The sequence below is a fragment of the Necator americanus genome, chromosome X (assembly GCF_031761385.1).
Source record: "Necator americanus strain Aroian chromosome X, whole genome shotgun sequence".
NCBI classification, from domain to species: Eukaryota; Metazoa; Nematoda; class Chromadorea; order Rhabditida; family Ancylostomatidae; genus Necator; species Necator americanus.
In genome coordinates, this window is record NC_087376.1 from 21,821,100 (window position 1) to 21,843,813 (window position 22,714).

General features: G+C 45.1%; 8 protein-coding genes across 10 annotated transcripts in view; 5 read left to right on the forward strand and 3 right to left on the reverse strand.

Annotated features, from left to right (window-relative positions):
• The window catches only part of RB195_024684 (uncharacterized protein), a gene marked incomplete at both ends in the record, with an annotated part of 59,037 nt that extends 49,570 nt beyond the window's left edge, over positions 1-9,467 (forward strand). Inside the window, 9 exons of one of the 3 annotated variants that reach the window (XM_064212554.1) lie at positions 3,799-3,867; positions 3,945-4,067; positions 4,288-4,335; positions 4,531-4,638; positions 5,909-6,018; positions 7,659-8,344; positions 8,599-8,874; positions 8,923-9,089; positions 9,204-9,467. In XM_064212554.1, the coding sequence (XP_064068436.1) occupies positions 3,799-3,867; positions 3,945-4,067; positions 4,288-4,335; positions 4,531-4,638; positions 5,909-6,018; positions 7,659-8,344; positions 8,599-8,874; positions 8,923-9,089; positions 9,204-9,467 (1,851 nt within the window). Of the gene's footprint in view, positions 1-3,798; positions 3,868-3,944; positions 4,068-4,287; positions 4,336-4,530; positions 4,639-5,615; positions 5,686-5,753; positions 6,023-7,658; positions 8,345-8,598; positions 8,875-8,922; positions 9,090-9,203 lie in introns of those variants that run through there. The other 2 variants (XM_013450052.2, XM_064212553.1) reach the window with 2 other exon arrangements.
• Positions 7,642-8,358, forward strand: RB195_024689 (uncharacterized protein; the record flags this gene model as incomplete). The annotated part of the gene is made up of 1 exon (XM_064212559.1): positions 7,642-8,358. The coding sequence occupies one exon, from the start codon at positions 7,642-7,644 to the stop codon at positions 8,356-8,358; it is 717 nt and encodes a 238-aa protein (XP_064068439.1).
• Positions 9,468-9,610: 143 nt separating the features above from the next.
• Positions 9,611-9,883, forward strand: RB195_024690 (uncharacterized protein; the record flags this gene model as incomplete). The annotated part of the gene is made up of 1 exon (XM_064212560.1): positions 9,611-9,883. The coding sequence occupies one exon, from the start codon at positions 9,611-9,613 to the stop codon at positions 9,881-9,883; it is 273 nt and encodes a 90-aa protein (XP_064068441.1).
• Positions 9,884-10,407: 524 nt separating this feature from the next.
• RB195_024691 (uncharacterized protein) lies at positions 10,408-10,722 on the reverse strand (the record flags this gene model as incomplete). Its single annotated transcript, XM_064212561.1, has 1 exon — positions 10,408-10,722. The coding sequence occupies one exon, from the start codon at positions 10,720-10,722 to the stop codon at positions 10,408-10,410; it is 315 nt and encodes a 104-aa protein (XP_064068442.1).
• A 382-nt stretch (positions 10,723-11,104) lies between these two features.
• RB195_024692 (uncharacterized protein) lies at positions 11,105-12,040 on the reverse strand (the record flags this gene model as incomplete). Its single annotated transcript, XM_064212562.1, has 1 exon — positions 11,105-12,040. The coding sequence occupies one exon, from the start codon at positions 12,038-12,040 to the stop codon at positions 11,105-11,107; it is 936 nt and encodes a 311-aa protein (XP_064068443.1).
• Positions 12,041-12,331: 291 nt separating this feature from the next.
• Positions 12,332-13,468, reverse strand: RB195_024693 (uncharacterized protein; the record flags this gene model as incomplete). Its single annotated transcript, XM_064212563.1, has 1 exon — positions 12,332-13,468. The coding sequence occupies one exon, from the start codon at positions 13,466-13,468 to the stop codon at positions 12,332-12,334; it is 1,137 nt and encodes a 378-aa protein (XP_064068444.1).
• Positions 13,469-13,584: 116 nt separating this feature from the next.
• RB195_024694 (uncharacterized protein) lies at positions 13,585-21,867 on the forward strand (the record flags this gene model as incomplete). Its single annotated transcript, XM_064212564.1, has 3 exons — positions 13,585-13,695; positions 14,842-14,918; positions 21,168-21,867. 3 exons carry the CDS (start codon positions 13,585-13,587, stop codon positions 21,865-21,867), a joined length of 888 nt encoding a protein of 295 aa, XP_064068445.1.
• RB195_024695 (uncharacterized protein) lies at positions 21,151-21,867 on the forward strand (the record flags this gene model as incomplete). The annotated part of the gene is made up of 1 exon (XM_064212565.1): positions 21,151-21,867. The coding sequence occupies one exon, from the start codon at positions 21,151-21,153 to the stop codon at positions 21,865-21,867; it is 717 nt and encodes a 238-aa protein (XP_064068446.1).
• Positions 21,868-22,714: the final 847 nt, after the last annotated feature.

Below are 22,714 nucleotides of genomic sequence, written 5' to 3' on the forward strand. Positions count from 1 at the left end.
GGCTCTCTTATCGGCCTTCCTTCTCATCGCGCTGACGCAGTACCAGGAAAGTTCGTTCTCCTGCTTGATGACATAGATCAACGAACAACTGTTGCAGTTCAAACACCAGCCGGACGTACAATCCTTTACTGATCTCGAGTTCTCCGACGATGTTGTTATATTCGCGGAAAGCACTACAAAGCGCTACAAAAGTTCAACATGTTGTCAAACTTGTATCGAAACTGACTGTAGCCTAAGGACTACGTCTACGTCCTGATAAATGCAAGCAGATGTGGATCTCTTCGAGACCTCGAGCGGGAATCAGGGTGGACGGACAGGCCATCAAGCTCGTCGATGAGTTCTGTTACCTGAGCTACACGCTGAAGAACAACGGCTACTACGAGAAAGATATTCAGCAAAGATGCGCCAAGGCCATTTCCGCATTCAATTCCTTAACGAAATGCCTGTTGTAGACCACCATCACCAACGAAGTCAAGCTGTGAGTCTACCTATCCGCAAATCCCATCGTAAGTGGCTACAAAAAATCGTCATCGCTTCTTTTGTCACATATTAAAGAGACCAGCGGATCGCCTCGTTCAACGAGTTAGGAGTTCATCGGGTTCAAGCTCGAGGAGACCACGTGGCTAAAAGTGGAAGTTCTGGACTGAGGTGGTGACAGAGGGCCAAGAGGACACTCGGCGAGGATGGGCAGTTGAAGTGAGACTTAAGGTTTCGCAGGATATGGAATAGCGACGAATGGATTGATTCAGTGCAGGTTGTTGCGCAAGATCGAGAAGGTTGAGCAGAGCTATGTTCAACAACGCCACACCTCGGCAAAGATGTGGGTAATCGCGTCAGGCAATGACATTAGCCCACCGATTAAGGCATCATCTCACGAATCTACGGTGGTAAGGGTTTAAGGCGGGTAGTGCCTGTAGGGGGTCGTAGATTGTGGGGAAGAGGATGATTCCCTTCATCTCTCCCTGTATCAGTGTAAACGGACGACCACGGAATTCTTACGATGACATCTATTGCAATGGGCAACCATTGCGCACTGTCCCGCATGGGATTCGCCCGATTGAGTTTTCGACGAATCGCAGGCGGGGTGATGCTTTTAATGGCAGCATACCACTAATCTGGGGTGGTACGGATTTCAGGTGGAGCATTCGTATACGGGGTCGTAGATTAATGAGACCGGAGTGGTTCCGCTCATCTCTCCCTGAATCTCTGCATGCATCTGGCACCTGAATGTTGCTTTGTACGATGCCTTCTATTGCAGCGCGCCACCCTTGCAAGCGTAGCGTCCCTTACTGCCTTTCGGGGCAGTCCGAATTGATTTTCGACGAATCGCAGGACTGAGGGTGCGCAAGAGATGGAACGTTGCAATAGATGGCGTCGTACAATACAGCATTCTGGAGGCAGCTGTTTGCAGTGATGCAGGGAGAGATTGGCGGAACTACCCCCGTCTCCATAATCTACGACCCCGTATACGGATACTCCACCTGAAATCCGCACCACCTCAGATTCGTGGTATGCTGCCTTTAAGTAAGTAAACCTAATGGCAACGAAGCATTTCATCCCTCCAGGGTCGATAAATTAGTCCAGACTTGTCTGGGATGATAAAAAAGACCGATTTGGCACATCGGCTCGTTCCCGCAATATATTGTAAGGCTGCAGACGCCTATAAACCTCAAACGATCTCAAATTCAAGACGATTTAGTAGGTGCGTTACCAGAGAGGTTGATCAGTTCAGTGCACTCTACGCCTTTTGTCAAATAAGATTCTATAACATTTCGTGTCCGCTACGGGGATTTTGAGGGCTTATTTTCACACTGCTAAAATATTTATTTGTCGAAGAAAACTGGAATTTCTTTGCATCATGGCATCGTTTTGCGTCATTCATTTCATCCGAGCTCATTCTACGTGGTTCCACTTAGCATTTTCCTTGAGCTTTTTGCTTAGGTCCAATAATGGACAGATGATAAGGATAATCTCTACCATTAATTGGATGCGTGTAGCATTCCGCCAATCAAGTTTTGAGGCATCACCTCGCAGCGATTATCGATTTCGGCTCCACAGCTGATTGCGACTGGCCATTCTCTTCAGAGCGTCAAATAAAAATGAGTCCATTCAAACTTCTCTCTTCACGCGACTTTTCATCACGGTTAAGGCTGTCAGCAGTGTTACAACGGCGGGGTCGGCGCGGCGACCGACGCACGCGAAAAATGAGCAGTGCCAACTTTGGATTGACGCCATCAAAGAAAGTGCAGATCAACGAGTCACCAGATGCCATTTTTGCTACTAGTGAGTCAGACGATGGAGACAGGAAGCAAGAAAGAGAAACAAAGGAGATATAATCAAGGAGAAAAGAGAACTCAGTCCATACTGAAGACATTGTACACGTACTAGAAATGGAATAATGCTCAGTTTATTGGAAGAAGCGTTATTATTGTAAATAACTTGGAGTTGAAGAGGCTAATCTGTTTCTTCCACTTTTCTCCTTCCTTCATATCGTAATTGTACTTCTTTCATCTCACTTAAGTGAAGGTGCGGTTGAATACCGGTGGCGAGATCGTGGAGGCTCTGAAGAGTGGTGTTGATGGTATTCCTCCAGTTGATGGTATTCCTCCAGTAAGATGGTAAAGATATTCATCCCGTTTGCACGCAGGTGTTCTGCACTGAGACATGGAAACGCCGGCCGCCACTGCACAACCGCTGACAACTTTGCGTGAAGAGCGGATTGGCCGCCCATGCAATTTTTATACCATTTCTTTTTGGATACATAACTGTTTCTTTTTTCGGCAACTAGGGGCTAGTACGTTTCAATTCAGTTCGGTTCTTGGTATATCCCTTCATTAAGCTTCCATTTCAGCAGGTCAAGGGATCTTGAAATCCGCTAGAGTTTTCAAATCTGAATCTCGTTCAAATCCTAAGAACCTGAATCGTACACGTAAAAGAGCAAAAAAATGGCAGATGTGATGACGTGAGTCCATAGCAATGCAACCATCTCCGTTGCATTTTCCAACTGATATCAGCTGATGAACGTAGATCCGCCAATCTGCACTCCTCCGCGGCGCAATCCTGTCACGACATTGCTTTCTTCATTCTATTGTAAGATATGATTTACACATCACTACAAGGTACTTGTGCCATATGAAACATCTAATACCTCTGCAATAATCTACCTGAGGCAACTCTTTTTCGAGAAATTAACGCCTATGAGTGAGTAAAAATCCTCTGTTCGAGTTCGCATTATACTTATTTCTCTCTTGTCTTTCCTCAAAAATCTGTGGCCTCCAACCATCTACTAATTACAATGCGCCCAAAAAATACGATCAAGTTTCTTTTTTTTTAAACGGCTTTCTTGCTTTGTCTCCCTTTTCTGAGTAAAGTAGGAAGATACAGAACGAAAATATCTGGAAGGATTGGTATTACTTTTTTCTTTTTCGAAGTCTTCTGACTTTTCTGCGTCCTCATCGCGTTTCCGCAATGCGAACGCCGTAGGCGACGTGGATGAGGTAACGCCGGGCGGCAGCGCTGCGCCCACATCTCATTTATTGCGGCAGCCGATGAAAAGCGCCAGGAGAATGATAAGGTGCAGATGCTCTAACTAATGATAAGGTTCAGATGCTCTAACTATTTTGAAACCGGAACTACTAAATCTTGTCTACGTTGACAATTTTGCCACCTAATTACCTCAAAGAGAAAGCGAGGAAGAGATGTACTGAAATGGATAGTGGGTGTTGCTCTCAGCATTGCCACAGATCCAGTTTCACTACAATTGGGGCCCTGCAAGTCTGAATGTAATATACCTTTCAGAAGCGACGTAAACGAAAAATCCCAGCACGCTACAGAGATGATGATTTCCAAATCCACGTTAAGGAAAGTGTATGTTGTTTTCACAGCATGTGAATTGCAAAGTGTTACTGTAGTAAAATTTTCCTTGTGTCGAATTCTCCTTGCAGGAACAATCAAAGGTTTACTCAAAGTTGCAGCGTTTCAACTCGTGGACGGCTTCGGACTTGTGTACAAAAAATACCATTTGCACCGCAAGGTATTCAGATTCAATGACAAGTGATGTAAGTGAGGTGCGTCAGATTGCGTACCATTTCGCAAAGAAAGTGCTAATTGATGCTCAACATGAAGCGTGTACATTGTAACTTGTAGGGGCTATAACTTGTAGTGGAGTTATCAGTGTTGGAATACATCAGTATCGGTGATATTAGTCATGTGTATTTCTTCTTTTTATTTTAACCTTTTAGAGATAGGCTTGCTGTGTCAATGCGTTGAAACATAATTTCAATTCAGGTTGTAAGTCGTCTTGTAAAAACCGTAAGCGGTCTCCTGTCTTTAGAGGTGAGGCAATAGTAGCAGTGGTAATTTTGCGGTTTTTTTTTAGCATTGTTGTTATTAGCGTTTTACTCTATATCATGCAGTAACACTATCAGTCTTCTCACTCTGTATTAATTTTCGTTAACACTTGGTTATGACACCGCTAAAAATAAGTTATTGTAAACAACAAAAAACCGACTAGAAGTACACTCGTTTAAGAGTTCAAGTGTGGCAAACTTAACATCGTTTCGTTCGAAATCATCGAGACAGCGTAGAAGGCCAGACTGGATGGATAATGAGGATTTCGTTATTGTAGAAGATAGAAAGGTTTGTTTTAAGGTCCACTCGTATGCATTTTACGAGACCTAAACTCCGCAGCTTCATGAATACATGGAGAGGTAATTGTGCTTCTTCTGTAGTAAAGCTAGGGAGAGGGAAGATCGATTAGTTGTAGGAAAAAGACTTGTTAACAAGTGTCGTGTCGTGTATGGGTTACAGCCTATTATTGATTCCTCACTAGAATAAAATAATTAAGACATCCACTCTGTGAGTGTGGACACCTAGTCATTGTAGTTAGTCAAAATCAAAGTAAATGTATGTACATCGTGTGTATTTCGGATCTGGAAGTCTATTATAATAAGAAATTCAATGTGAAGGTAGTAAAAAGATGGGCCATTACGTATCCATTAGAAATTCACTGCGAATTCGTTGTGCTAATATGATATTTATTCGGAGATTCGATGTCGGTGTATGTAGAATGCAGTAGTATGTGTGCAGAAGTACAAACCTGTAGTGTGCATGCAGAAGTACAAACGCACACTCGTACATTCTTCTTTAGGATGTTGTTCAAGGGCGCTTGAGAGTTGGAAGAAGAATTGCACTTCTTATGTGAATGCGAGGCGGGTGTGGTGCACTCGGTTAGAAATCCGTTGTAGGCGCACGGTCGACGGTGCGAATCCGCAGTAGTGCTCACCAAGCCTTTTATCCCTGCTGGGTTGATAACTTGGTATCAGGACATGTCTAGGAGGTTAAAACACTGACTTGACGCATCAGCTAGCCAGAACAAGTCATTGTATAGGCCAGTTACACGTTCTTTAACCTCAAACGGTTCTGAATTGAAGTGAACGTGGTGGTGCATCAAAAGCGGATTGATTAACGCCAGACACTTTATCCTTTATCCACTTTATGTGAATGCAGTAAAGATGGTTATTTGGAATTGTTTGCTGAGCGTACAAGATTCTGAGGGTAGAGCGGAAGCGAGACGCGGTTGAACAAGTCTCTATTGAGTAATTTGTATCATATAGCAGTCCACGACCGCCTATTGGCCCTTCGTAGGCAAACCTCGCGAAGAGGATCATCTACTGGATTCAAGAGGTACTATGGACACAACAATCTTTTTCGTTTACTCATACAAATCGAAGTTCTTTCAATGTGCTTCTCAGCTTGGCGACACATTGCTATATTGCTTGTCAACGTGTTTGTTGATGTGTATCGGTTGTTGGAGGTTACTGTTGGTGTAGAACGGCTTGCCATCAACTACTTGTTGATGTATGTAGACTGCTTGGTGATGTGCATAAACTGTATAAACTGCTTGCAGCTGGCAGCAAGTGTGAAGCGGCTTGGTGGTGTGCTGGTTGGTGATGGAGATTGCGGAAATTGCGAGTCGGCGGTGGCGGAGAAAGGTTTCAATGCATATGTGCCCTTCTGGTAGAAATTGAGATGTTCTAATGTGGTGGAGGAGGCAATTGTGGCCTTGACCACAATTCTCACATCTTACCACAGAGTCGTCCGCGCCTACGTGCAATAATGGAGTGCTAAACGTCAACCGTGGTCCTTTGCTACCATGTGTGTTCATACGGTCGCCTCTACCGCCGTATCATGTCAATAGGGAGATCTCCAAGGGCCAACTCGGCCGCTCCGAATGACGCAGCAAATAGACGCCAATCTTGAGTTTGACGGACCACGTCGTACACCTCTTCTCTGCGGTCAACAGAGCCAAGTCACTCCGAATTTCATACCCAGCAAGCGAGTTCACGACATAAGCTGTGTATCAAGGGAAAGCCGGCAGATGCAACAAATCGAACATGGGTCTTGCGTTTGCTATTGAAGACAAGACAGGATCATATTTTCATGCTGCTAAAAAAGTGTATCCATAAAGAAGAATGTTGTGAATGTGCCGGAACGCGTTTGGAAGAGAATAGTGGGTGAGTCAAAATCCATTTGTGATTGCATTCGCTCCAATGCTAAATCTAGACTGCAGCAAAAGTTCAAACGATTGGCAGATCATTGGAAACACTAGAAGGTTAGCGAACTTGTTAGCGCGACCTCTGTGTGTTCAGAACACTCCGGCTCCACTGCTTTCAACAGAAATATTGAAGGTTCATTTCCTGCTTCTGTGATTGGCAATGTGCTTAACTCAGCTGAAGCGCTTTCCGTTTTGGATTTCGGCCTCAGTTTCGCGTCTGGTCAATCAAGTCCGGGCTCATCCGCAAGATCGGGGCGGCCTACAATTGTTTCATGATAGGTTGCGACTGAGAGCAAAAGAAGAAGAGGGAATACAGCAATGCAGAATAGCTGCGCGACCTATGCTTACCCTCTATACCATTCCCACCTACGACGTATAAACCACTAGACCCTGACCCCACTGTAGACAAGAAGTTTCGAGTGTTTGCAACATCAGTGTGTTCCGTTTTTTTTCGCTTTTCGAAAAAAAAAACACGTAGATTTCAACCTATCTGTTGCGCAACGCCGAGGTCTACGCGAGATCCTCAATCAAAAAAAAAACACGTAGATTTCAACCTATCTGTCGCGCAACGCAGAGGTCTACGCGAGATCCTCAATCAAAAAAAAAACACGTAGATTTCAACCTATCTGTCGCGCAACGCAGAGGTCTACGCGAGATCCTCAATCAAAAAAAAACACGTAGATTTCAACCTATCTGTTGCGCAACGCCGAGGTCTACGCGAGATCCTCAATCTCACGTGGACCTCCACGTACAGCTACAGTCGTGGCGGTACAGGTGGAAAGATCATATCTCCGCTAGTGATATGCGAAGAGATTCATTATCTTGTCACGTGAACTAGACATAGTGACAGCAAGGCATCAACTTGAGGATGACACTTTATATGTCCCATCCTCCGCCAATGAATTTAAAAAGAAATATCGCCGTCTGAGTAAGGTATGGTTTGAAACGTATACGAGTCTGATTGCTACCTGCACGTGGTGGCCCTGCTTCAACCAAATGCAATCAGGCGTTCGAGTGTACGCATTGGGAACGTACGAGCTATATAACCCGCACTGTTATATGGCGAAATTCCCATATATTGCTAAATGGTCCTGTTGTCCAGCACACAACACAACTCAATCGCCAAAGCCCATAACCTGAAAGGTCAACTGCCTGAAGAGAGCATGGAATCTTCGGCAACAACCATTCGTTTCGTCACGATGAACTGCCGGACACTAGTGAGTGAACTCCAACAAGCCGCCTGTCTAGGCTTCTGCCTGTGTGACTATCTCTGTGTGACTTTCGCTGCACTGCAGGAAACACGCATCAGAGATCGGCCCATCATCAGCATCGAAAATTACACCTTGTACTGCGGCGATGCTGATGAGAACAAAGTAGGTGGCTGCGCGATAGCTGTTAGGAACGATTACAACAACCTGGTAGAGGAATTTGGCTCAACGTCGTCTAGATGCGCCTTTCCACCACTGCGGGATCGCAGAGGACGTAAACTCTGTATCGTAAGTGCTCACGCACCTGCGGAAACCGCTGAGGACAACAGTAAGGACGCCTTCTATGATGAACTCAATGCGTTGATGTTCAAAATGCAAAGCCAGCAGATGGTCACTGTCGGAATCGACGCAAATGCGAAGATGGGACTCGAACAGCAATCCGATGTGCTAGGAAAATGGTATTATCCGGCGGGGCGCAGGTCGGCGCAGGACGGTGACTGTCTCATCGACTTATGCGAACAGACGGACCTCATCATCGCTTTAAGAGGAATCACCGACGCCATCAGCTCACGTAGCAGGGGTCAACACTTTTAACGCCTGAAGAGCAGTGCAAGCGGAAGATTACGACTCTTAAGCTTCAACTCGACTACGTTTTGGCGAGGAACATTCCTCAGTCAAATATCCGTAAATCTAGATCGGTTTGGGACGTTGCCTTCGACTCTGACTCCAACGTCCAGTTCTTCTCAGTTTCAAGATACGGTTCCACAAGAGAAACCGAGGAGTTCCTCCTCAACCGAAAATTGACATCGCAGGTCTGAAAGGCGAAGAATGCAGAACGAAAAAAATGTTCTCCTGTCCTTAACACTGCCAATGGAGTGGCTGTCGGTGAAGCAACCCTTCCAATTTGGAACGATCACTTCAAAACCTTGCTGAACCAGCAAGCACCGTCAGCTCCCGAACTTGAGCACGTTCATAGGTCGACATATGCGGTTAACGAGGAACCACCGTCGGAGGTTCTGGTCTGTATCCAAGAGATGAAAAATGGAAAATCTGGTGGAAAGGACAGGATTAGCGCAGAAATGCTGAAATATGTTCCTCCGTCTGGGATTCGTGAGGTGACAAAGATAATCCGTTGACAAAGATTTCTGGACTTTGAAGCCGCGTTCGACTCTCCTCACCGAGGCCGTCTTCTTAACGCGCTCCGCGCCTATGGAGTACCAGGAAAGTTCGTTCGCTTGCTTGATGACATGAATCAACAAATAACTGCTGCAGTACCAACAGTAGGCGGATGTACAATCCGCAGACGTCGCCTTAGCACCATCAGGGTGCCCCTTTACTGATCTCGAGTACGCCGACGATGTTGTTATATTCGCGGAAAGCATTACAAAGCACTACAAAAGTTCAACATGTTGTCAACCTTGTATCGAAGCTGACTGTAGCCTATGGACTACATCCGCAAGCAGATGTGGATCTCTTCGAGACCTCGAGCAGGAATCAGGGTGGACGGACAACCGATCAAACTCGTCGATGAGTTCTGTTACCTGGGCTACAACCTGAAGAACAACGGCTACTACGAAAAAGATATTCAGCAAAGAAGCGCTAAGGCCGCTTCCGCATTCAACTCCTTAACGAAATGCCTGTGGTCGACCACCATCACCAATGAAGTCAAGTGCGAGTCTATCTATCAGCAATTCGCCCCATGATGATGTACGGATCGGAGACTGGCGTGACGGAGAGGCTTGTTCGCACGGAAAGGAGACTGTTTAGACTGCTCCTTTGCTACTTTTGGCCTTGTGTATGCCACAATGGAGACCTTTACACAGAGATTGATGTGGTATACCGGCGGATGACATGTGAAAGATATCAACATCTCGCGCCGCCATCGAAAGTGGCTAAACTAAATCGTCTTCGCTCCTTTGGTCATATATTAAGTAGACCGGCAGATCGCCTTGTTCAACGAGTTCTGACGAGTTTGTCGGGTTCGAGCTGGAAGAAGCCACCTGGCCGAAAACGGAAGTTTTGGACTGAGGTGATGAAAGAGGACCTGAGGACACCGGGTGTGGATAGACAGTCCAGGCGAGATGCAAGTTTTCGTCGAATATGGGTATGCGACGAATGAATTGATCCTGTGCAAACTCTCGCAGAAGATCAAAAAGGTTGGGCAGAGCTATGTTCAAGGACGGCACACCTTGGCGAAGATGCGTGTAATCGCGTCAGGCGATGACATGAGCCCGCCGGTTAAGTCAAGTCAAGTCATGGCTTGAAACAGCGGGAAAGCTAAGCTGGTACGTAACTCTGCGCATGACCTATTATGCACAACTCCCACTTGCGTAGTTTGCCCACTGGTTTGGTTTAGCAGAGAACTGGTGAAACTACTGAGCAAAAAAAAGGCGGGAAAGGCAAAAAAATCTACAGGCGCAATTAGGGATAAAACTAGCACAGACTCCCAGCTATGCGGTTTTACCGTATGGCAGGGAGGATTGCATGATACCAGAAGTGATGTGTTGTATGACATGCAGGTCGTGTGGTGACGATTACATAGGGGAACCGGGACACCCACTATGTGTTCGAAAAATCTAAACTTTTCGCCCCACTTTGAGTACGCCCAAGACTTACTTAGATACTTACTTAGATGGCCCGTCTTCACCGGACGTGCGGGCCCCAGCATCTCTTCCACTCGTTTCGTTCCCTCGCCATTGTCATCCAAGATGTTCTCAAGCTTCGTGAGTGATGTTGACGTTGACGAGCCGTATCCAGCTGAGCTCTCAGCTGGTCCATCCGTGTAGCGAACACATCACCCCATCTCGTTGACGGTCTCCCTCGGGGGCGTTTATGGTCCTTTGGGATCCACTCTAGCGTTCTTTTAGTCCATCTATCGTCGATTCTTCTCATGATATGACCTGCCCATCTATGTTTTGCTTTCGATACATATTCCGCTGGGTCGCGAAGACGGGACATTCCTCTTACGTCGGAACTACGAAGACCGGCTAGGTGTTGTGTGCGCCGGTTAAACTTCAAGGGACATCTCTCAAGGGCTCTGTGGGTAGTAAGTAGCTTCCTAGACGTGGCCGCGGTGTCTGCCCACGTCCCCGCTGCGTAACAGAGCGCTGGAAGGACTGTCGAGTCGAACAGATGGGCACGAAGATCTTGGTCCGGCAGTTGGTCAGTAGCTTCCCTGACGGCTGCGAATGCTGCCTATGCTGCTCTCATTCTTCTATTTAGTTTTTTTCAAGTCGTTTTATGTTCATTGACGTCCAAGGTATACGTATGACGGAGTTTCCACGATTTGGGAGTTTGTACTCCTCGGTCCTCGCAGTGGCGTTCTTCTGAACGTGTCTTCTTATGTCTGTTGTTGTCTGTTTTTCGTAGTCCAGTTCCTTCCTGCTTCGTTCAATTCGTTGAGCATCGTTTCCTTATTGGTACTGCTCGAAAAGAGAACGATGTCGTCCGCGAAACGAAGGTTCGAAAGAAATCTTCCATCAAAACGTATGCCCCTTTCTTCCCAGGAAAGTGATTCCATTATCCATTGCAATGCAGCCGTGAACAGCTTCGGTGACATAGTATCGCCTTGTCGTACCCCCTTTCCAATGGGTATGGTGAGAGGGCGGTGGAAAAGCTGTATCCTAGTCGTGCATCGATCGTAGCAATTGGCTAATGTCCTCACATACGACGCGTCCACACCTTGATCGACCAGCGCTGACATTATTGGATTCGTTTCTACGCTGTCGAAGGCTTTCTCATAGTCGACGAAGGTTAGAACAAAGAGCAGGCGGTATTCCCGGCAAACCTCTATGACCCTCGACACGGTCTGGATGTGGTCCAAGCAGCTGAACCCCTGGCTCAATCCAGCTTGTTCTTGAGGCTGGGCTTCATCCAGCGTCCTAGATATGCGAGTGAGGATGATTTTGGTGAATACTTTGTATAACACGCTCAGCAAGCATATCGGACGGTAGTTCCGAAGGTCCTCTCGGTCACCTTTCTTATTGATAAGAACGGTTCGCGAGGTCTTCCACTGGTCTGGGATCCTTTCTTTTTGAAGGTAGGATGTCATGTGCGCTGCTAAGATTACATGAAGCGGATGGCCACCAGCCCGAAGAAAGCCTGCTGGTATAAAATCAGGTCCGGGGGCTGTGCCAGGTTTCATGCTCTTGATAGCGACTAGTACTTCCGAAGGGAGAATCCGTGGTGGAGCTTTGCCAGTGGGGATGATCGGGCTTGACACAGGAGTTGATGAACGGAAAAGGTTCGAGTAGAACCTCTCCGTAATGATTTCCATCTCACGACGAGAAGACGTGCGAGTCCCGTCTTCGCTCAGCAAGGCTGCTAGCGGAATATTATATTCGCGGAGATCCCTGCGGCACTTCTTTAGACTCGTTCTTCTTTGTGCTGCTTCTAGATTCTTCTTCTGCCTGTACTTCAAAAGATCCTCCTGCAACGCTTTTCTGCAGCTAATGTTTGCTACTAACCGCTCAATGTGCGATGCATTCGGATCAAGCCTCAAAGCCCTTCTTCTTTCCAACAATTCCTTGGTGGTCCTCGAAATTCGATCCAAGTTTGTCGTGCGCGGCTAGAAGGCACGTTCAGCGCAGACTCGTAATCCTCTGAGCAGCATCTCGTAGTCCACGTTTGGGTCCTCCTCGATGTGCCAGTCACCTTGGAACAAGGAGTCCTCGAGTACGCAATCGTCGTAGACGACTTCTTTTCTCCTTCGTTGCCGATAGTAGATGTTCTTTTCCATCTTGTGGCTAAGACGTATTTTCGCACGAAGGAGACGGTGATCAGAACCACTACAAAAGGATGGTACTACTGAGACGTCAAGTAGACACCACCTCCGGTTGGTGAGTATGTGGTCGATCTCCGCACGAGTCGCGCCATTGGGCGATTCCCATGTCCACCGACGATGATCTTTTTTCATGAAAAGAGAGTTCCCATGAAAGAGGCGAGCGGCGGACAACAGCCCGGCGAGACGATTGCCATTTTCATTCCGGTCCCCTAGTCCAAATCTTCCAATCCTGTATTCCTCTTCTGTGGCCTTTCCTAGTTTTGCGTTGAAGTCTCCGACAACGAATTTGTAGAAGGACTTCTCGTTGCGGACTACTTCCTCCAGCTCCTTGTTGAAAGCGTCCAATTCGGATTCGTCAGCTGCTGATGTTGGTGAATAGCAGTTGATGATACTGATGGGTTTTTGGCGCAGAGGGCGGAGGCGAAGAATGGCCAGACGAGGTGACAGAGTCTCGTGAGAATCGACAAGATGGACGACAGATGGGTGCACAACAAAACCAACACCGCCTACATTTCGCGACGGAACCTTCTCTCCATGAATGACGAGTGTACCGTCATTCATCTGTCGTACGTCGCTCCTTCTGCACTTGGTCTCCTGCAGAGCAATCACGTGATATTTGATACGCTCTGCAGCTCCGAGAAGGGCATGCAGGTCAGCGTCTGTGGACACTGTTCTCGCGTTGTAAGTACACAGTCTGAGGCAGTCTCCATGGCGAGTCATGCGTGTGTCGCCTTGGTCCAGAATCAACGACGTTCTGAGCAACCTGAGATTTGACCGCCTCTCACCGGTCGCCATATTGTCCGATGTTTGAGATGGCAGGGCCCAGTGTGCAGGGTACTGAGGCAGTGTATATGCTGAAGTGGCAAAAAGACTTTTCCCCAAACTAAGCAGCAATGCCATGGTGAGCTTAGCTTTCACCATAGGTCGTCGCCCAACCTATATGGATCAGGGAGCCACCTTGCGACATTTTGCCAAGACGGTGGTGCATCTTAGCAGTGGTTTACTCTTAGCTAGGCTTCCGATTCCGAGAAGTCGGAATGTCGGATGTGTCGAACTCCTTCTCAGCTTGGGAGACCCTGCCGGAGGACGAACCTCCGCTGTGCATCGCAGTTCGACGCCCAGTGTTACCTCCACGCCACTATGAGGCGGTAAACCGTTGTGGAGGACGCCGAAGACTACTACGAAAATTACGAGGTAGAAGTTAAGATACTATCTTTCGAGTCCATGATCATCGCGCGCAGAACACTGGAGGAATTTGGGATGAGTGCCAATAGTCCAAAAGTGGATAGAAAGGATGAGTGAATTGCGTTCACAAACGAACGGGCCCCACGTCAGAATCTTTGCGAGTTTGGATCTACGGGGCGGACAGTCATTTCCCTATAAAAACCTTTGTGACTCGTAGTTGTAGTATGTGGTTGTCTGATATTCAGCGAATGAGGTAAGCACTAGCCGATGTGTTGTCCTTTGAGTTTGTCTATCGTTTTGATGCTTTCTGTAGGGTAATGAGGCGCTTGAGAGGAGAAGTCACCGATGGCTTTAATTTTTCCAGGTTCTGACAAAGGCGATAACTCCGAAATGTTAGCTGTAAGTTAATAAAGAAAGATCAGCGCCATTCTTGGCTAAAGCTCAAATTACCCGAAAACCTATGTACTTAACATGCCGAAATTCAAGGACAGTTAAACACGGGTATCTCGGAATATATTTAGGTTGGCGTGGGTTTGGATTCCCCTCAAAACTGAATTGTGCTGGAAGAGGGCGTCTTCAAGGTGGGACTGGGCAAGGTGATATTTGTGCGCTTACTAGCATCTAAGAAACAAATTCATGTATGGAAGGTGTGGTGAAAGTGTGAAGGGTGCATTCCTCCTGCTTTCTAAATTTTAACAAGTATGATCATATGCGGGAAATACGGAGTCATGAAGTATAAAAGTGCAGTGCGGAGTGCAAAAGAGAAATCGACTAAGAGGATAGGAGTATTTATTGTTGTACGAACGCGTTGAAATTTTTTCTTTGAAGTTAACAGATCACGAAACTGACGATGTCAAGATCTCTGTGGGTAAATATAGAGCTCGAAGTGTAGATAGTGAGTATGAGCGGGCACCGTTTAGCTCCCCTAATCGTCCGGAAAGAAATTGGGAAAAAAAAACATATGTGACAACTAATGAATGTGAAACCTTTTCTGGTCTGTCATAATAATCACTGCAGAAAGCTTTCGCCAGAAGTTCGTTTGTATACGTATCCTAAGGATATTGATGCATTGTATTTTGCCTCAATAAGGCGACCTCTTTTAATTTCAGTGCCGTCGTGAGAATGCTGGTGATCCTTCGTTTCTACGGAACTATAGTGGTCCAGAATCGTTATCTCCACATTCATTGTGAGTTGAAACCTTCTTCAGCTACCGGGCAAACTTTTTTTCTTGAGAGAAAGACTTACAGGAAGTGCTTCTATAGAATGCGTGTTTCACAAGATTCAGAATATTGATCATTATCGTATTGGACAAGAGTTCGATATAGTTTCATCTACTTGAGGATGAACACACATCGCATCTTAAACGTGGATGCAATGATGAAATTCGTCTGCTTGAAAAGGTATATCAGACGATTTCTGTTGTCCGATGTTTGCTCCACGGACTATTTTCCATGCACATCGGATTGTTGTTCAAGTCCCATCTTTGCATTCGTATCAATTCCGACAATTACCGCCTGTTGGCTTTATGTCTTAGATATCAACGTATTGAGTACATCATAAAACGTGTCCTTGTTGTGGTCCTCCGCGGTCTCCATAGATGCGTGAGCACTTACGATCTAGAGTTTGAGTCCTCTGTGATTCCTCAATCGTACAAAGACGCATCTTGACGAGGTTGATCCAAACTCCCCCACCAGGTTGTAATAATCGTTCCTATAATCGTTCGTCACCTGATACGTGTTTCCTGCAAAGAAGCAAAGGATGCAGATATCGCAGAAGTCTGGATAGAGAGGCTTGTTAGAGTTCACCTGACAGCGACCGGCAGTTCAGTGTAGCGAGAGAGATCTTTGTCGTCAAAGATTCCATGTTTTCCTTAGGCATCCGAACTTTCAGGGTATGGGCTCTGGCATGGTGCTGGACCACGGCACCATGCCAGAGCCCATACCCTAAAAGACCGCAGCACCTTTTTGCAACGTATGGGAAGTTTTTGCCATAGGTAACAATAAGACTTGTATACACCGCCCCGTTGTATCTTATTGCTGTCAATGCTCAAAAAATTCCTTGTTTAACTTTCGCCGTTTTTCTTTGGCCCAAGAGCTGCAAAAATCCTCGAGAAGCTTGAATGTAGTGGAAGGGTTCAATATTGTCAGATTGATACGCAGTACTTTGGAGCAGGGGCTCACCTCACTGCGAGAAGGAGCAGAAAGAAAACGCCTTTATCATATTCAGTCTTACATTCACTATTCGCTGCAGTAATCAACATGGTGAGCGGCCAACTGATGATGGTTGCGCGCGTTTATCTTCTTGACCAGGGTGGATGTAGAGAAGAGGGTCTTAGCGCATTTTCGAGCATGCACGGTCGTGCTTTGGCAGAGCAGTTAGCGATGGTGCGTATCCTGAAGAGATTTACTTTCGTTGCTACCTAACTTACTGACTCTGCTTACCCATCGCAAATCATACGCTGCATCACCCGCTTGAATATAATTCACGAGCTACTAAATTATTTTGGAGAATCTGACGCATCCACTGGAATTTTGTGATGGGAGGTGATCTCCAATTTGTAATCTACCAAAAGCAGGAGAAGTCCTTACGTGAAATATGAGGCAAAGCACCATCTAGCAGCTTTAAACTACGTATATGAAGGTTTCCGTTGAAAACAAGGAAAAACTCCAACTTTCAAGAGTAACGGAAATCAAGATTATTGATATCTTATGAGTTCTAAGCTTTTGTAGTTTATTTGATAGGACTTCCTGAAGGTAATATCTAGACAAAACTCGCTCTCGTTGTATTACTAGAACACCACACAAAATGACGTGCACTTTTAACTACATGATTCTTTAATTTATTCGGTAATTCGGACAGCCCACACCATTTTTTCTTGCATATTACCTTATAACTGTGTAGTTCTTTGCGTCTCTATGAACGACAACAGCGTGGTTTCGTCCAGGTATGTTCGCATTTCCCCCTACATATCTAGTGGATACGTAATGTTTTGGAGGCAGAGAATCCGCCGGAACATTCTTCACCGTTCCCCGCTTGACTATGTTTTCAGTCGTGGTCAGTTACCTCTCCACCTTAACAGTTAACACCCTACTTCTGTCTAGACCTAGACGATTACAAAAATTCAACACCATGACTTTAAGTTACTCCTATACCGGGTCGATGTTGATTTAGAGGACCTTATACTGGGCGTGGTTTGATTGGAGTTGTGCGAATACCCATGCTTTGATGCTTACTCCTTTTTCCTTTAAAGGTTGCGCACGGGAGAATTCTTGGTATTGAGTTCTCTCCAGCAGTGCAGAAGATGCGGGACGTAATTTGTAAATACCACAGCGAAGGTGCAAAGTATCCTGTACAAATCCAGGAATAGGCGGCACTTAAAGTGAGTTCTATTTTGGGCACAGGAGTAAGAGGGCTGCTTTGTAAGATAATTTCACCATTGCTCCATTTTACATGACTTCGTTCGTCAGTGATATAAAAGTAATGAGGTCTTTTGTTGGTAAAAAGACGTCTCTGCTGTCTTTGACTCTTCTGTTCCTTGAATTTGTGGACGATGATTTACCTTACCGGTGTAGTATTTGCAAACTATGTCTCGAATCCTATCTGCTGGTGGAAAGTACTGTGCAGCGAAAATTTTCTCCAAACCTGTCTTTGAAGATATTACGCTCTGTCCACTGAAAATCCCTGCTTATACGAGGAATGCAACTAATTCCGAAGAGAAGTTCCACCGATAATTACATGGTTGTAAAATCGTGTTTATTGAATGCTTAGTTATCACTGAAGTTCAAATAAGGATACCCAAAAGTCATTTATTTCTTTTAGATCTGGATTCATCATTTGATCACCAAGCGACTCACGTACTATCATTCATTTTCCTTGAGTTTTAACCAGGACTAGTATTCATCTTTATTAACAACTAAAGTTTCGGCGTTGTCATCTTCTTCAAAACCTTGGAAGTCAGATCATAAGTGATTTATCTCGGCAAGTGCCTCATCATCTTATAGGAAGTATTCAGACCATTTTTATATTCATTGACCAATCCATCATCTATTGCTTAGCTCATGTGATCAAATGGAAATGTACCAGGCATCACAACCTATACTCACAAGAGCATTACAATCAATACTTACATGGGCGTTCATAGGAGTCTTGTGAATCCACCCTTACATCAGAACCGGCACAGGTACTGATACGAGACCTGACGGCCAGCCCCGTAGATCCAAACCCGCAGAGATCTTGATATGGAGCACGTTTGTTTGTGATCCTTATTGCATTCATTTTCTCTGTTTATTTTTGGTGTTTTGGTATTTATCCAAGAAGCTTTTGGTGTTCTTCGTGCTTACTGCTACTTGAAACATTAAATTCAACCTCTATTTTGAAGTTTCGATTATGTATTTTGGGGTGAACACCGGCATAGGTGGAAAGCTATAGTTTTCCATCTATGCCGGTGTTCATCTCAAAGTGCCCATTTAGCTGGTCCTCTATCTGAACACACCGAGACCTCCCAGTTTCTCTTCGATAATCGTTATCACCCGATCTGCGCGCGATACAATAATCCACTCCCGATACCTTGCAATCACTCACTCTACCATATGAGCAAGTCGCACAGCTTGGAGCTGTTAGGAGGCGCTCACACGTAGAACTGTTGTAGCTAAAGGTTTGCTGGTGGTGTTTTCGCAAATCCGAAGCCATTCTATGGTCCTGCACGGCGTGGATAGTTCCGTATTCCGTGAGTCCGCTCTACTCATATGGTCGCAGATGTAAAGGAGACAGAACGGAAATCTTTTCTGGGCCGTCTGCGGAGTTTGATCTTAGGGAGAAGAGTGTGCTAGTTGAGGAGCAAAGTTTATGTTCGGATTCTCATTGGATATCGCTACTTTATGGTCGTGGGTTGTGGACCATATTTTTTCCTGGCCACTCGATGCAAGCCTTGCCACCATTGTATACATATTATCCACAATGGGGATTTTCATTGCTTCTAAGATGTTTTTGCTATTTGGTTTGCGGTACCACTTAGTTTCCCATATCCCATTCCACAAACAGATATGCACATTCAACAACCAGTTTTCTTCAGGAGGTATCAAGCTCTTCTTTTCTGCGACTCGACCTCACATCATTATGAAAGGATGAGGCTGCTCGTATGGCGGCTCGTTTATCTCTTTTAGTTAGAAACTATAGAAGCTCGGAAGGCTTCTTCATTCCGTGTACACTCATGATGTACACAAAATTGTTGGCTTCACATGGATTTTGACTATATTTTCTTCCGCAAACTCTCAGTTCTTCTATCCAAGTTCTTTGAAGACGTTGAAAAGGCCTCCTTTTTACTTGTTGTGGTCACAGTTTCATTTCATTTCTCTAAAATGGAACACAAACAACGAAGTAAAAAAGATCTTCCATCGACGGGAAGATGAAATTTGAGGTAAAAATATTTTCTTCGTACGCTTAGAAAATGGTCGCTTCCCAAAGAAACTATGCTGTTGGTCAGACAAAAGGTTGCAATTCTAGGTTTCTGAGACGCTGAATTGGCAGCTTCACGGTATAAGGGTTGATTACTTTTCAAACTTTTTTAATCCAGAAAATCCACATTACTGTCAATAGCTGTGATCATAGCTCTCGAGAGCTTGTGTTGGCGCACGAACTAACTCTTTCTAAATAACAAATTATTTTGCTTTTGAGTTTTAGGGAGTTTTTTTATACAGACGTATGCATATATATATATATATATATATATATATATATATATATATATATATATATATATATATATGTATATATATATATATATATATATATGTATATATATATGTCTGCACGTGTGCCCTTGCTTTCACTAAACCCAATCAGCGATCCGAGTGTACGCATTGCGAACTTACGAGCTACATAGGCTGCGCAGCTATATGGAGCAAGATTTCCATACAGGGTCAAGCGTGTGATAGGATTTTCCCATCGGGGTTGAAGGAAAACATCGTAACCAGTACAAAATATTACGTAGCATTAGATAATTAGATACACTATAAAATACTGCGGTAAATAATGTTAAGTGATTAAATAAATTACAAATGATTAAATTTGGTTTCAGTATAAAAGAAGAACTTAGAACAGTATAAAAGCCCCAATATTTTGTTTTGAAAATGTACGAGTTGACAGAGAGTGATAATGGGACCACGCAGGGTCCACACTACACTGAGGCGAATTTTTGCAAAAGAGCTAGAAACTTGAAGGATCGCAAAAGATGAAGAATTCAATTATACGCAGTTTTCAGCAATTTAAAATGTGATTTATTGGAATTTAATAACAAAAAAAGCTCGGTTTCTGTGCACATTGCTAGGTCTGCGAGATCATGAATAATTTCGTGACAAGAGCACCTAGTGAAATACTTCTAATAGCTATTCATACAGGAAGGTTTGTCCTGCAAAATAGTCACATCGATGTTTTTTCCCACATCCAAGTTTTTTTTTGGAATTTAGGTAGGGCAAAGATGGAAAAAACAGCATTTTCCCATCTTGGTTCAATCAATAATTTTTAAGAACGGCGGAGCTCTGGAAATCGTTTGATATAGCATCCTATGGAAAAAATTCTCGGCTTTAACACACCCGAAGATGATATGCTTCAGACTACGTTATCCTGAATTATTGATTTTTATTAAAGATCGCGTACTTTTCGGCGAGCGAGCAAAAGTCGCAATTTTTAAAATTCTAGAAAGAAGGGAAGGAGTTTTAAAAAATCGCGTATATATTTGGATAGAGGGACTAGGAAAACCCCTACGTGCGAAGTTTCTCCTTTCCACACAGTCTGGTTCTCTCAAAACTATATAGAAAGGATCGAAGAAAAGTCGGAAAATTTTGACTTGTGTTCTATCTAAATTCCAAATTCAAATTTCGGACTAGAACGTGGAAAAAACACCGGTGTGACTGTTTTGTAGGGAGAACCTTCTTATATAAAAAAAAAGCTACCCGAAATATTTCTCTTGGTCATTTTATCACTAGGTTATTCGCGATCTCTCAGACCTAACAGTGTGTACAGATTCTGAGCTTTCTTGTTCATTAAGTTCGGTTAAATTCACGGTTAAACTGCTGAGGACTACGTATAATTAAATTCTTCATCCTTTAGGATGTTTCAAGTTTCTATCTCTTTTGCAAAAATTTGCCTCAGCAGGGTGTCGAACCTGCGTTGTTCCTTGTTATTTGTTGTTGGTACAAAATGTTGATTTTTAATTTTTTTTTCGTCGTTCTTCTATACTTCGGCCTGCACCCGACACCTCTTTTTTGTCCGATTATGTGGGGCGGCGTATACGAGTATACTACCTGCACGTGGTGGCCCTGCTTCAACCAAATGCAATCAGGCGTTCGAGTGTACGCATTGGGAACGTACGAGCTATATAACCCGCACTGTTATATGGCGAAATTCCCATATATTGCTAAATGGTCCTGTTGTCCAGCACACAACACAACTCAATCGCCAAAGCCCATAACCTGAAAGGTCAACTGCCTGAAGAGAGCATGGAATCTTCGGCAACAACCATTCGTTTCGTCACGATGAACTGCCGGACACTAGCGAGTGAACTCCAACAAGCCGCCTGTCTAGGCTTCTGCCTGTGTGACTATCTCTGTGTGACTTTCGCTGCACTGCAGGAAACACGCATCAGAGATCGGCCCATCATCAGCATCGAAAATTACACCTTGTACTGCGGCGATGCTGATGAGAACAAAGTAGGTGGCTGCGCGATAGCTGTTAGGAACGATTACAACAACCTGGTAGAGGAATTTGGCTCAACGTCGTCTAGATGCGCCTTTCCACCACTGCGGGATCGCAGAGGACGTAAACTCTGTATCGTAAGTGCTCACGCACCTGCGGAAACCGCTGAGGACAACAGTAAGGACGCCTTCTATGATGAACTCAATGCGTTGATGTTCAAAATGCAAAGCCAGCAGATGGTCACTGTCGGAATCGACGCAAATGCGAAGATGGGACTCGAACAGCAATCCGATGTGCTAGGAAAATGGTATTATCCGGCGGGGCGCAGGTCGGCGCAGGACGGTGACTGTCTCATCGACTTATGCGAACAGACGGACCTCATCATCGCTTTAAGAGGAATCACCGACGCCATCAGCTCACGTAGCAGGGGTCAACACTTTTAACGCCTGAAGAGCAGTGCAAGCGGAAGATTACGACTCTTAAGCTTCAACTCGACTACGTTTTGGCGAGGAACATTCCTCAGTCAAATATCCGTAAATCTAGATCGGTTTGGGACGTTGCCTTCGACTCTGACTCCAACGTCCAGTTCTTCTCAGTTTCAAGATACGGTTCCACAAGAGAAACCGAGGAGTTCCTCCTCAACCGAAAATTGACATCGCAGGTCTGAAAGGCGAAGAATGCAGAACGAAAAAAATGTTCTCCTGTCCTTAACACTGCCAATGGAGTGGCTGTCGGTGAAGCAACCCTTCCAATTTGGAACGATCACTTCAAAACCTTGCTGAACCAGCAAGCACCGTCAGCTCCCGAACTTGAGCACGTTCATAGGTCGACATATGCGGTTAACGAGGAACCACCGTCGGAGGTTCTGGTCTGTATCCAAGAGATGAAAAATGGAAAATCTGGTGGAAAGGACAGGATTAGCGCAGAAATGCTGAAATATGTTCCTCCGTCTGGGATTCGTGAGGTGACAAAGATAATCCGTTGACAAAGATTTCTGGACTTTGAAGCCGCGTTCGACTCCCCTCACCGAGGCCGTCTTCTTAACGCGCTCCGCGCCTATGGAGTACCAGGAAAGTTCGTTCGCTTGCTTGATGACATGAATCAACAAATAACTGCTGCAGTACCAACAGTAGGCGGATGTACAATCCGCAGACGTCGCCTTAGCACCATCAGGGTGCCCCTTTACTGATCTCGAGTACGCCGACGATGTTGTTATATTCGCGGAAAGCATTACAAAGCACTACAAAAGTTCAACATGTTGTCAACCTTGTATCGAAGCTGACTGTAGCC